At 43.3% G+C, this 13,259-nt stretch overlaps 2 protein-coding genes across 2 annotated transcripts in view; both read right to left on the bottom strand.

Moving 5' to 3' along the window:
* Nucleotides 1-313: 313 nt before the first annotated feature.
* On the bottom strand, nucleotides 314-2,266 carry LYRM2 (LYR motif containing 2). The gene is made up of 3 exons (XM_032275248.1): nucleotides 2,147-2,266; nucleotides 928-1,068; nucleotides 314-570 (listed from the first exon to the last, which is right to left on the bottom strand). The coding sequence occupies exons 1-3, from the start codon at nucleotides 2,189-2,191 to the stop codon at nucleotides 490-492; spliced, it is 267 nt and encodes an 88-aa protein (XP_032131139.1). The 5' UTR covers nucleotides 2,192-2,266; the 3' UTR covers nucleotides 314-489.
* Nucleotides 2,267-6,749: 4,483 nt separating this feature from the next.
* MDN1 (midasin AAA ATPase 1) overlaps nucleotides 6,750-13,259 on the bottom strand; it is a 178,884-nt gene continuing 172,374 nt past the window's right edge. Inside the window, exons 96-100 of the mRNA XM_032274472.1 lie at nucleotides 12,473-12,546; nucleotides 12,250-12,364; nucleotides 10,503-10,566; nucleotides 8,995-9,137; nucleotides 6,750-8,209 (exon numbers count right to left, since the gene is read on the bottom strand). Of these exons, the coding sequence (XP_032130363.1) occupies nucleotides 8,021-8,209; nucleotides 8,995-9,137; nucleotides 10,503-10,566; nucleotides 12,250-12,364; nucleotides 12,473-12,546 (585 nt within the window). The 3' untranslated portion in view covers nucleotides 6,750-8,020. The remainder of the gene's footprint in view (nucleotides 8,210-8,994; nucleotides 9,138-10,502; nucleotides 10,567-12,249; nucleotides 12,365-12,472; nucleotides 12,547-13,259) is intronic.

The following is a 13,259-nucleotide window of genomic DNA, read 5'->3' as shown; positions in this document are numbered from 1 at the left end:
GTGCAATGGCATGATCTCAGCTCACTGTAACCTCTGCTTCCTGGGTTCAAGTGATTCTCCTGCCTCAGCCTCCCGAGTAGCTGGGACTACAGGCATGCATCACCACGCCATGCTAATTTTTATACTTTTAGTAGAGATAAGGTTTCGCCATGTTGGCCAGGCTGGTCTCTAACTCCTGACCTCCAGTGATCCACCTACCTTGGCCTGGTAAAGTACTGGGATTGCAAGCGTGAGCTACTGCATCCCGCCTCATAGTTTTGATTTACACTTCCCTAATGATTATGTCCAGCATCTTTTCATGTGCTAACTGGCCATTTGTTAGTGGTTTTTGCTTCTTTTAAAAACTGCGGAGACATCCATAAACATTTTCAAAATGCAGCAAATACTGTACATACAAATAGTAAGACTGGCCTTTGTGCTGTCCATCATTAATCCTAAATGCAACAAAACACATGGAGACTTTGAAAATCCTTCAGAATAATGCTATAGTTAAGATTTTGCTAAAGCAAGTGTTCTTTCTAATTCTTTGAGCTGCATATTGCCTTGAGTAATCATCATCCGGATTGTGTCCTGTAGAATAAAGTGAAATCTGGTTACTGTTTTACCTGGTTAAACAAGGTATAGCTATAACATTTTATTTGTTAAAATCAAGAGCCAATACTAGGTATTGGAACTGCTGCCTTTTAGGAAAGCCAAAGAAGTTCCACATATATAATACATAACATAAAAATCAAGTGATGATGTTGAAGAGTACAGATACAGCAATACTAAATTTTAAAATATTTAAAATCGGTAACATTACAAGCAATGATCAAGCTATGCCAGCTTGGTGGCATTATATTCCAAGATGTCTGCTAAACTTAAAAAAAAAATTCACTGAACAATTAAAAGAAATAGGGTCTGTCCTCACCATGATTTTGTTCTCACCTCTTCCGTGGCACTTTTGTTTCTTTTGAATTCTTCCCTTGCCCAATCCTTCAGGTATTTGCGATCAGAATCATTTGGAACTTGCCGAATTGTTTGCAAAATCCTTCTGTAGAGGAGAAGAACTTGTTGCCTTCTTATGAACTGCAAAAGAGAGGAGAAACAGCAATTACTACTGCACAATCGCCAGCCTGGAAGGTTCTATTTCAGCAAAAAAGCTGTAACCAGACTCTTTGGTGAATTTCGGAAAAAAACAAAGACTTTTTTTTTTTTTTTTTTTTTTTTGCCAGGTGCAGTGGCTCAGGCCTGTAATCCCAGAACTTTAGGAGACCGAGATGGGAGGATCACCTGAGCCCAGGGAGGTGTAAGCTGCTGTAAGCCTTGATTGCTCCACTGCACTCAGCCTGGGCGAGTGAGGCCCTGTCTCAAAAACATGTTTTAAAGAAAGCATCACGAGGTTCATCTGATCTTTTTGCTTACTCCTCTGTGAAACCTAAGAACAATTAAAAAATCGGCCAGGCGCGGTGGCTCATGCCTGTAATCCCAGCATTTTGGGAGGCCGAGGCAGGCGGATGACAGGGTCAGGAGTTTGAGACCAGCCTAACTAACATGGTCAAAGTCCGTCCCTACTAAAAATACAAAAATTAGCTAGATGTGGTGGCGCGCGCCTGCCTGTAATCCCAGCTACTCAGGAGGCTGAGGCAGGAGAATCGCTTGAACCCGGGAGGCGGAAGTTGCAGCGAGCCGAGATCTGGCCACTGCACTCCAGCCTGGGCGACGGAGTGAGACTCTGTCTCTACACACACACAAACACACACACACGCAAATCAGGAGCTGACTACCGGGCTGAAAAGGGCTGCCGGTCTCCTATATGTTGACGACAGCACTTTTTCTAAATTAACAGTTGTTCAAATCTTTGGTAATCTCATTTGCCGTTTGCCACAGCTCAGTGCAACTGACAGCTGCCCTGAGTAGCAGGGGTGCCGATACTTGAGGAAATCAAGCACCTGGCGCACCTCACGCAACCACACCAAACCGGGTAAGCGGCTCTTGCCTCCCATAGGCCTCTGCGGCGCGAAACCCCGCCCCGCAGGCGTCGGGCTAATATCAGAGGGCGCGCGCCGCGTCAGGATCCCGGAACCCGCCCCGTTGGATGGAGGGTAGATGGAGAATCCAGACGCTGAGACCCAGGTAAGCTGCTCTGGAAGGCAGAGAACCTCACCTGCTTTAATGTTAGCGTCGCTGGGGGTAAGCGGGAAGCGGCCATGTCCGCTAGCGGTCAGCGGCCACGTCCGCCAGCGGTCCGCCGGAGCCTCAGCGCGCAGGAGCGGAAGTGGGGGGGGGGCTCACCCCGGGGGTGTGGCGAGCCTGGTTTCCTGGGAGACGGCCGGCGTGTTTGTCACTGACTGAGAGCGCGAGGTCTTCGGACTGAGGCCCTAGGGTTTGGAGAAGGTTATGGGCTGCGCTGGCTGAAGTTTTCTCGTCGGGATAGCAGGGCCTTATAGGGTCGTTGTGATAACGAAAGAAAGGTAGGGCACTTAGCACGGTTGTTGGTAAAGAGAGTTCATCAAATGAAAGTGAAGGAGGCCGGGCGCGGCGGTTCAAGTCTGCAATTCCAAGCACTTTGGGAGGCCGAGGCAGGCAGATTACCTGAGGTCAAGAGTTCGACACCAGACTGGCCACCATGGTGAAGACCCGTTTTTGCCAAAAAATACAAAAACCAGCCCGGCGTGGTGGCGGACGCCTGTAATCCCAGCACCTCGGGAGGCTGAGGCAGGAGAATCGTTTGAACCCGGAAGGTGGAGGTTGCAGTGAGCCGAGATTGCGCCACTGCACTCCAGTCTGGACGACAGAGAGAGACTACGTCTCGGAAAAAAAAAATTTGTGGGCAAAGGGGAAGTTATTTGAATGTTCTTTTGGCAGTACTTCATTTGATCCCACTTGGCACAAGTCTTGAGAACAGAGGTTGGTTCAGCCTCTAGAGGCGTGTCTGAGGGACAGGGGTTGTGGTGGTAAGAGAGGAAAGATTTGGCAATATGAGATTTGGCAATATGAATAGCCTTGGAGTGCATCTCTCTCTCTCTCTCTGTTTTCGTCCTGTTCTTTTCTAACACAAGCGTTCTCCCGGAGCGGTGACCTTCATGATCCTTTGAAACAAAGCTTTGAATGGCTGCCCCACTGCGGGGTTTTTTTTGTTTTGTTTGTTACGTATTGAGAGGAAGTCTTGCTCTGTCACTCAGGCTGGAGTGCAGTGACACTGTCTCGGGCCCACTGCAACCTTTGTCTCCTGAGTTCAAGCGATTCTCCTTCCTCAGCCTCCTGAGTAGCTGGGATTACAGGCGTGCGCCACCACACTCAGCTAATTTTTTTATACTTTTAGTAGAGACGGGGTTTCACCATGTTGGTCAGGCTGGCCTTGAACTCCTGATCTCATGACCCACCCGCCTTGGCATCCCAAAATGCAGGGATTACAGGCCTGAGCCACCGCGCCTGGCCCTCACTTAAGTTTTAAGCACTTTTCATGAGGAGCAGAACCATCCCTAAGCCCCAGGCTTTTGCTTTTCTTTCCTTACAACTGCTTTATCTTCCCCACAATACACACCACATGCCTTTAGGTTAAGTCACTGAAAGTGGAGTTAGCAAATCTTTGCCATATTAATTTTCCAAATAGTGTTGTATCAAATTAAAATAGTACCAAGTGTTCATTCAATTGCTATTTACTGAGTACTTGCTTGCCTGCCTGTTGGCATCCTGGGGCTCCCTCTTCCTAGCTGTGTTACAGGCTATTTACCCTCTCCTGGCCTGTTACCTCCCCTGTAAAGTGAAATACAGCATCTACCTCAGTTGTGTATCTGTAATGTACTGAGAACAGGACCTGGCACACATATGAACTCTAATCATTGCTCTTTTGAACTTCACCAGGCATTGTATGAATGATGCTAACTGCATGACCACATTGTAATATATTTGTCAAACTTTGTCTAATACATTAGCATTGATATTTCATTGCTAACTTTTAAAAAGTATGAGTGAAGTTAAATACCCCTCTCCATTTTTAGTTATACTGATTTTGTGAATTGTTCAGGACTTGGGTCTGTTTATGATGAGGACTTTTATTCTTTTATATGGGCTCTATATTTTGTTTTTGTCATTTCTTTATACATACAGAAATTTTATCTATACAATCACATGTATTTTTGTGCCTTTTGAGGCTTTTCATTTCCCATTCAGACCTTTGTAATTCATTTTTTAAAGTTTCATTATTTTTAAAATATTTACTCCATCTAGAATTTACTTTGGTTTACAGCATCATGTGGATCTAATTTCTTTTCTAGATGTTAAGCTGTATCAGTATCATTTATTACATAATTCACTTCTTTTTCTGGGCTTTATGATTGATGTCTTTTTGACTGTATGGTAAATTCTTTTAGGGTCTGAGTAATCCAGAATTGTTTCATCTTAGACGGGTTGAGTTTTTAATTTTTGTTTTATATGTATGTTTTTATTATCTGGCAAAACTAGTTTCTTGTTAAAAAAAAAATCTATTAGTACTGTTCTCTATAACCTTTAGAAATGTTTTGTATAATTTCCCTCCAGATCATCTTGTGATCTTGATTGGAATTTTGAAATAGTGTTGAATCTATAAATCAATATGTGAGAAAACACATTTTTACATTATTTCTTCTTCCCATCAAGAGACACTCAGGCTGGGCGCAGTGGCTCAGGCCTGTAATCAGGAGTTCGAGACCAGCCTGCCCAACATAGCAAAACCCTGTCTCTACTAAAAATATAAAAAATTAGCCAGGCCTGGTGGTGCACACCTGTAGTCCCAGCTATTCAGGAGGCTAAGGCAGGAGAGTTGCTTGAACCCGGGAGACGGAGGTTGCAGTGAGCAGAGAGCACACCATTGCACTCCAGCCTGGGCAACAAGACCAAAGCTCCATTAAAAAAACACACACACAAAAAAAACTCATGCTAGACACTGGCAATGCTGTGTCATAAGTCTTATATACTCCTTGCTCAGACTCACACTTTGGGCAGGAAAACCTCTTAAGTTCAATATAGTGCTAACAAATAATGTTGTGGTTCATGCTGTGGGAAATCATTCTTCCTGGAGGGCTTGTCTCAGCTGGTATTTGCCAGAAAAGCAAAGTCAGCAAGAGGATTCCAGACAACACATGGAACATTGGCAGGGATACTGGGAGAGAGGGGACAGAAGGGTCAGGCAAGAGCCTCATAGGTCACGTGAAGAAGCTTGAGTATTACCCTCTTCACAATGCGGAGCTTTGAAGGGATTTTCAGCTAGAGAACTTTTAGAAAGATCTTGAATGTTGTATGTAGGATGAAGCGAAGCAAGCAAAAACAAATTACTGGTCAGGATACCACTGAAGGAGTCCCTGCTAGAGATTAAAAGAACCCCAGTCACAATGGAATGGGGGCAGAGGAGGTGCGGAATAGGATAGCATGTCCTGAAGTCAGAATGGACAAGATGATTAATTTGATTGGAGTATGGATAGAAATGGAGAAGGAGGTAAAGCAGATGTGTAGGTTAAGCTCCAAGTTTGTGAACAGGGTGGTTGTTGGAGTGGTCACTGCATATGGGGAATGTTGAAGGAACGTTTGGGATAGGGGAATTAGAACAGAGTGGCATTTTGAATGTGATGTATTTGAAGAGTCTGTTGCCTAAATATAGCTCCAACAGATGTCTGAATATAATTGAGAATACCAAAGAGTAGACTTCCTGGACCCCTGGATGGAGAATTTTAGTCTTTTTGCTTCAATGATGGTTGAGGCCACAGGAGTGGTGAAGTCCAAAGTGAGATTTTGTTGTTTGAACGTTCAGAGTGTTGCTCTGTCACCAAGGCTGGAGTGCAGTGGTGTGATCTCAGTTCACTGCAACCTCTGCCTCCAGGTTCAAGTAGTTCTCTGGACTCAGCCTCCCCAGTAGCTTGGGATTACAGGCACACACTACCACACCCAGCTAATTTTTTGTATTTTTAGTAGAGATGGGGTTCACCATATTGGCCAGGCTGGTCTCAAACTCCCGACCTCAAGGGATCCACCCGCCTCTGCCTTCCAAAGTGTTGGGATTATAGGGGTGAGCCACCACGCCTAGCCCCAAAGTGAGATTTTTGAGACACCATGGAGGACATTTGTGTTCTGCTGTCCATTCATTAACTATCAGAACTTACCTATTTGGCCAAGGCCTAAGGGGATGGGCAGGATGGCACAAATGTGAACTATCAACATGATAGATTAATTTATCACTACTCCTGCAAGCCCTGTTGGGAACACAAGTTGAAAATGGCACTCTTGGGTTCCTGCTTCCTGGAATTCCTACTGTCCCTGATCTCATGAGCTAACCAAGGGCCAAGGGAATCACTCTGGGCATGCCAGTTTGGGAGTTCTATCTAAGATGGAGCTTCCAAAGACAGATATAATAGATTCCAGTATTGTCATAGTATTGGTGTCTTTCCCTCCCAGACTCAACCTTACTGGAAGATTAAACTGCCTGCCCCATGGAGGACTTTAGCCAATGAAAAGTGAGTAGATGTGACATCACTTACGGAGGAGAATCTTTACAAGCCATTGCATGGCTCCATCAACTCACCCTTTTCATTCTACCGCAAAGCCAGCACATTATAGCTCACTCTACCATGGACATAAATGCAAATGGGAAATCAACCCTTGTAGTAAGAGCAACATTGAAGTTGGAGGTCATGTTAGTACAGCATTAACTAGTAACAGCTTACTGATCCAGCAGAGATCAATCCCCTAGCATACCTTTTACAATCCTGTCATCTTTCATTAAGAATAGTCACATATTATATCAACAGTGGTATATGTTTTAATAGTTTTCAGAATATAAGCTGCATAGCTTTTTAGAATAAAAAATAATCATATAACTTCAGGTACATGCTTTGGGACACTTGGATAAACAACAAGCAATCTGTATCTTTGATGACCACCTCAAAAGGGTGGCAGACTTCACAGTGTAACTTGGAAACAGACAGGGAGATAGATGATTACATCATGACATACTGCCTACAAAAGAACATTCTGACAGAACATTAAGTAGAACAGAGCACACAGTTTCAAGTATTCAAGCACTGCTTTCTGGCCAAGTAAAAACTGCCTAAAAATCAGTTTTTTTTTGACTGGAAAAAATAGATGTAGCTGCTGAGTTCTTCTGGATAGTGTTTCTTTCCCAGAATGAAACTGGCTCAGTCCAGCTTGAAAGCAGTGTGAGGAATGACTCTTCCCCTTAACCATTAAGAAAAAAAAGATGAACTAAACAAATAAATTACTACAACAATAGGGACCATGGTACTGAATGAAATAAAGGAGAAATCACCTTTCCATCATTGCATAGTCTCCCGAAGCAGCACATGTGAAAGAGGGTACTGAAAAGCCACTTTGTTTTTACACAGCCCCAGGATTGTTTTTGTGGATTACTTGGACTTCTAATAATGTCCGGTTGCTTTATGAGAACACACACACACACACACCACACTCTTCCTACCCTCTAAGAGAAGGTAGTTCCTTTCACAGTAAGAAAACACACCCTCATACTCTCCAGAAACTGTCTCAGCCACTTGACAGCTTTTGGGTACACATTGTGGGCTTGGCAAGACAGAGCTTAGGGCAGGGTCAAAAGGGCAGCTAGCTCCCCTTAATCCTTTATACAAAGGACTATCAGAATCCCATGCTCCTGGCAGCATCTCCTCAAGGCACAGGTGCCCAGGTCCCCTGCAAAGGAAAACAGGCAGCTGGGCTTCAACGGTGGGGTATGACCTCCTCCCAGGCCAGGGCTTCCAAGCCCACTGCAGCAGCAGGTGCCTGAACTCCTATCTCTTCCAGTTACCAGTTCAGGCACCTGCTGCTGCAGCGGCTGCTGCTTCCAGGTTTGTTATAAAAACCTTAGCCCAGACAAAGCAGGGAGCCAAAGAGCGTTCTATAGGCTGTAAGATCATGTTGTAAAATAAAAATATATATTACAATAAAATTTTTTGTAGTTGTCCAAAAGGGAGCACCTGGGTAAGGAATGTGACCTTCTGACCACGGTTAAGTCTCACTTTGGACTCTTCGTTCTGTTCTATGGGTGATCAGAGGCTGTCACCAACTCAAACCACTGTCTGAGGGCATCGCTGAGTGTCTCAGGAAGTGCGTTTACATCTCGTAGAATGATATAGTATGGGAATGGGAACTCTTCCATGTAGGATCGGATTTCAGGCATCTCTCCAGGTCCTTTAAATATTGGTACTTTAATGTCCAAGATAGAATCCTGTCAACAAAAGGCATTTTGAAATGAGGAGGCAGCGATTAAAGCAGCATCCTTAGCTATCTCTTTTGCTGACAACTTTCATGTCTCCTCCTGTGTCTTATTCCTGCATATGAACCTAGCTTTTATTACTAAGTAAAAGAGAATTTTCAGAACTCTGCTAAGAAGGAGGTAGATCTCTTTTTGAGTGCCCTTCGAGGAGGGACACTGATGAAAAAAAAGGAAAAGGGATAGATAGAAAAATCTACTTTCCCTACAGTGGTGTTTCCCCATCGTCTACTTGGAATCATTCACATTAAATCTTTACTTTGCTATCAAGGCCTTAATGTGACCTGCAGACACAGTGCTTCCCTGGAACAGAACTGCACTGTCGGCATATTTCACTAAGATGATTGATGCTTCCTGCTGTGAGGAGGGCTGCTGCGACATAAGTGTAGAAACACCTGATCTCCATTTGAAAGTTGTCAGTACCCATTATCAAGGCTGTAATACCTGCACTGACTTTGCATAGAAGGAAAAGATGACCCAAGAGGATGGTCATTCTGAAATCTTGGCTCTCCCACTCATTACCTAACCTCTATGTATTTCACTTCTTCAGTGTGAAGTGGGAATCATGATCCCTACACCTTACTGGTTTATTGCAAAGATTAATTGAGTGCCTACAATGGTACTATGAATGCTGGGAGTTCTCAGTATGTCTGAGTGATCCAGACCTTAATGCAGATTGAACAGGTTGAAGGGAATCCCCACTTTATCTCCCGAAGAGGTGGCTTTTAGTAGTCACTCACCCGTGAACTGGGATTGTCCAATACAACAAAGATGACAAAGATGTTCGCATTCCGGGCAGCCTGAACTGCTGCCAGGACTCTTTCTTTGCCCTCAAGGAAAAGGCCTCGCCCATCAGAGACTACCAGGAGGAGTTGTGCAGTTTCTGTAGACCATATAAGAGGAAACAAGGGAATAAAATGAACATACATTTTTAATAACTCAAACTACCCAAAGTAGGACATATTTGTGTAGGCTTTCTCTGTACTATTAAAGCTAAACAGACCTCTAAAGCTGATGCAGTCTGGGCACAAACATAACCTCTGATGAGATCTATCCCTTAGGATGCTTGAGTCAGAGACAAGGCATAATAAGGGATACTAAGTAAGCTTCTGTCAGTACAGCAGTTTCTCTCAATAGTGCTTCAGAAAATGTTAAGTTCAGCTCAACGTCAATTATAGAGCAACATACTGTAGATGAGAATTAAAACACTTGTTTATGGCTATTAATTTTAAAAATGATAGTACCAAGTAGGTCATTAGAAGTACCCAAATCAGAAACCTGGAACTATGTCTACCAAATTTCTGTCATCACATATAATAATCACCTTCAGATTTCTGTTAACTCCTTGTACCTAATTTCTGTATTTTTTTCCCCTTGAAATTTGACTTGTTTAAACAACAACAAATAGAAAGGAACCACTCAACAGTGAATAAGATGTTTTAAAATTTTTGCTACATAGTGTTTCCAGATACAGATTATATAGTTCTTGAGTTGAGGGTGGGCTTCTGTAGCAGTTGTTGAGAGGTATGAATGACTTGCTTCCATCAAAAACTGAAGCTTCTGCATGATACACTGAGGACACAGAGATTTTTGGAAAGGACTAAAGAATGGGCATGTTTCGATCCCCCAAAGTAAATGTGGTTGGATTAGCTGGTTTTTAAATTATGTCTTTACTTTCCTCTGTTATTAAAATATTAGAGAATAAAGTACTCGCAGGGGACTGGTTTCAGGACACCTACCCCCCACCCCTAGTATACCAGCATACACACATATTCAAGCCCAGAGATGGCCCTGGAGAACCCGCATACATGAAAAGTTGGTCCTCCATATACTCGGGTTTCGCATCCCTCAAATACTGAATTTTCAATCCACTTTTGGTTGGAAAAACTCCATGTGTAAGTAGATCTGAGCAGTAGAGATAAACCTGTGGTATTCAAGGGTCAACTGTAGTCTTTATATTTAATTCCACACATCTTGCTCCTTTCTCTCACAACTCTAAACTCTTATCAAATGTGTATATACTAGTTAGTGTCTAGATCTCCCATTGATTATAAGCCTCATGAGTACAGCTTCAACAAAAATTTCTGAATGAATGAATAAATTCCATCAGCTCCATTGACTTACATCTTTTCCTGTGGAGCATACCTGTTAAAACATGGTGACAGGGGCAGTGAGCTGAAGCAAGCAGCTTGGGAATACAGAGTATAAAAAAGCATTTTGTTAATGAAGAGGAAGGCATGCAGCTCACCTGGACTAATGTTCTGTGAGAGCTGCCGAGCAGCTGCAAACACGGTGGCGACAGACTCTAGAAACTAAACCAGAACCAGAAATAGATAATTAGAAAACTATTTAAATACTCTCTTCCCGTTATCAAAGAGACTGATGGTATTTCTGACACTGAAGTGATTATCAGATAACCACCTCAGGCTTATAGACCATCAACTAATTGTCCCTTCTGGCCACATGTAGTTTAAAAAGGAGGATCCTTGGATACATACATTCTGAGTTGTTTTTTTTTTTTTTTTTTTTTAAATTATGTTTTGAGACAGGATCTCATTCTGTCATCCAGGCTGCAGTGTAGTAGCACGATCTCACCTCACTGTGGCCGCAATTCCTGGGCTCTGCCTCAGCCTACAGCCAAGTAAGTACCTAGGACTATAGGTATGTGCCATCACATGTGGATAATATTTTGTCTTTTGTAGAGATGAGCTCTCACTATGTTGACCAGGCTGGTTTTGAACCCCTGGCCTCAAGTTGGGATTACAAGTGTGAGCCATCATGCCTAGATGATACATGCATTCTCAAGCACAGGTGAGACGTATTTTGTTAACATATAACCCACTTAGAGTTCTAGAAGACACCCCAAAGGAAAAGAAGTGCTTCCCTAGGACATAAGAAGTCAACAATCCCCTCAAATAAACCAAACAGCTATCTTCTTTCAAGAACAGAAAAGAAATGAGCAAAAGAGAAGGCAAGAAAATACAAAATGTCCAGGGCAGCCTAGAGAAAGCAGACTAAATCAGAGCAGGACCCAGGAGATATACAATCCCATGCTCTGTTTTTGAACTTGTGCTATCCTCAAAAAGTCACTGACTTTATATCATTTCTTCTCTAGGTTTCTTTTTTTTTTTTTTCACTCTTGTTACCCAGGCTGGAGTGCAATGGCGCAATCTCGGCTCACAGCAACCTCTGCGTCCTGGGTTCAGGCAATTCTCCTGCCTCAGCCTACTGAGTAGCTGGGATTACAGGCATGCGTGAGCATGCCCAGCTGATTTTTTTTGTATTTTTAGTAGAGACAGGGTTTCACCATGTTGACAAGGATGGTCTCGATCTCTTGACCTCGTGATCCACCGTGCCCAGCCTCTTCTCTAGGTTTAATGAGGGAGAAAAATAGGTCTTGGCCCACCTGATAAGAGTATGGGAGATGGGGTTGGTTTTGCAGAATGTTCTGAACTACTCAGCAAAAAGTGTAGGGAGCTAGAAAACAATGATGTAAAGTCAAGTGATCTTTGAGGAACTGAGAAAAAGTCACATCTTGTTTTATAATGGATGCCAAGGAAGCTTCTATTCCAGTGGGACACAGGCTGATGTTTAGGACTATCCCTGTCCTAAGTCTGTATTAGATGGGTTGGGGGATGGTTTCTTAGCCTAGCATGATGGTAATCCCAACACTTTGGGAGGACAAGAAGGGAGGAACACTTGAGCCCAGGAATTTGAGACCAGTCTGGGCAACAAAGTGAGACCCTGTTCCTACAAAAAATAAAATTAGCCAGACATGGTGGCACAGGCCTGTAGTCCTAGCTACTAGGGAGGGTGAGGCGAGAGGACTGCTTGAGCCCAGGAGTTTGAGGCTACAGTGAGTTACGATGGTGCTATTGCACTCTAGCCTGGGTGACAGAATGAGATGCTGTCTAAAAAAAAAAAAAAAGTTCTCCCTCCTATCTACACCAGTTTAAAAATAACCACGCAGAAGACATTTTATTTCATCCTCATACCTGAGCAATCTTGGTTTTCTTTTGTTGGAATTTGCAGAGACGTAGAATCTGGGACCCAGAGTAATCACTGAACTGCTCATGAAATGGGTGTAACAGCTTTACAGATTCTCCGAAACTTGGGGGCGGAAAACCAAATACAACAGGAGTTATTTGTTTGCTGTGTGATCAAAATAACCAAATAGGTTGTGAAAAGTTTTCACAATGGAACTAAAGGCAACCTTACCTACACACTGCAATCTGACCCACTTCCAGGAGGGTTAGAGCATTTCCAATCACAGCCAAAGATTCAAATGCAAGCTGTGAATTAGAAAGTTAATGATTTCAGGAATCAGAATATCCTCTAAACCAGAGCCTCTCAACTTTTTTTTTTGCATCAAGATTCCCACAGAAAGCATTGTTTTTTTTTGTTCGGCAAGTAGAGGAATAACATCAGTAAGGTTATTATAGTCACAACCAACCCTGAGGCTTTGATGGCCTTATGCTCTGCCTGGTACCATAAATGTTGAAACCTAGAATCCATTACACTGATAGGAATGGTCTGCTGTAGACATTGAATAAAAAGTGACCTTGACGGCCAGGCTTGGTACCTCACACCTATAATCCCAGCACTTTAGGAGGCTAAGGAGGGAAGATCACTTGAGTCCAGGAGTTCAAGAGCAGCCCAGGTAACACAGCAAGACCCCCATCTGTGGTACCAGTTACTTGGGAAGCTGAGGTAGGAGGATCACCTGATCCCCAGAAAGTTGAGGCTACAGTGAGCTACCACTCCAGCCTGGGCAACAGAGTGAAACCCTGTCTTCAAAAAAAAAAAAAAAAATTTAGCCAGTCATGGTGACATACACCTTTGGTCCCAAATACTCAGGAGGCTTAAGTGGGAAGACTATACTGCTTAAACCCAGAAGGCTGAGGCCACCATGAGCCATGATTATGCCACTGCACTCTAACCTAAGCAGCAGAGCAAGACCCTGTCTTAAAAAAAAAAAAAAAAAAAAAAAAAAAAAAAAAAAAAA

Source organism: Sapajus apella, unplaced genomic scaffold (genome assembly GCF_009761245.1).
Source record: "Sapajus apella isolate SASKATOON/1434 unplaced genomic scaffold, GSC_monkey_1.0 scaffold6, whole genome shotgun sequence".
NCBI classification, from domain to species: domain Eukaryota; kingdom Metazoa; phylum Chordata; class Mammalia; order Primates; family Cebidae; genus Sapajus; species Sapajus apella.
Note: the sequence above shows the minus strand (reverse complement) of the source record. Positions and strands in the feature narration are given on the sequence as shown.

Excerpts from the sequence above, each read along its gene's own strand:
- LYRM2 (XM_032275248.1), bottom strand. The coding sequence starts at position 2,191 with ATGGCCGCTTCCCGCTTACCCCCAGCGACGCTAACATTAAAGCAG. Across the intron at positions 1,069-2,146 it reads CGACGCTAACATTAAAGCAG|TTCATAAGAAGGCAACAAGT; the intron begins GTGAGGTTCTCT and ends TCTCTTTTGCAG. Across the intron at positions 571-927 it reads ACAAAAGTGCCACGGAAGAG|GACACAATCCGGATGATGAT; the intron begins GTGAGAACAAAA and ends TTTATTCTACAG.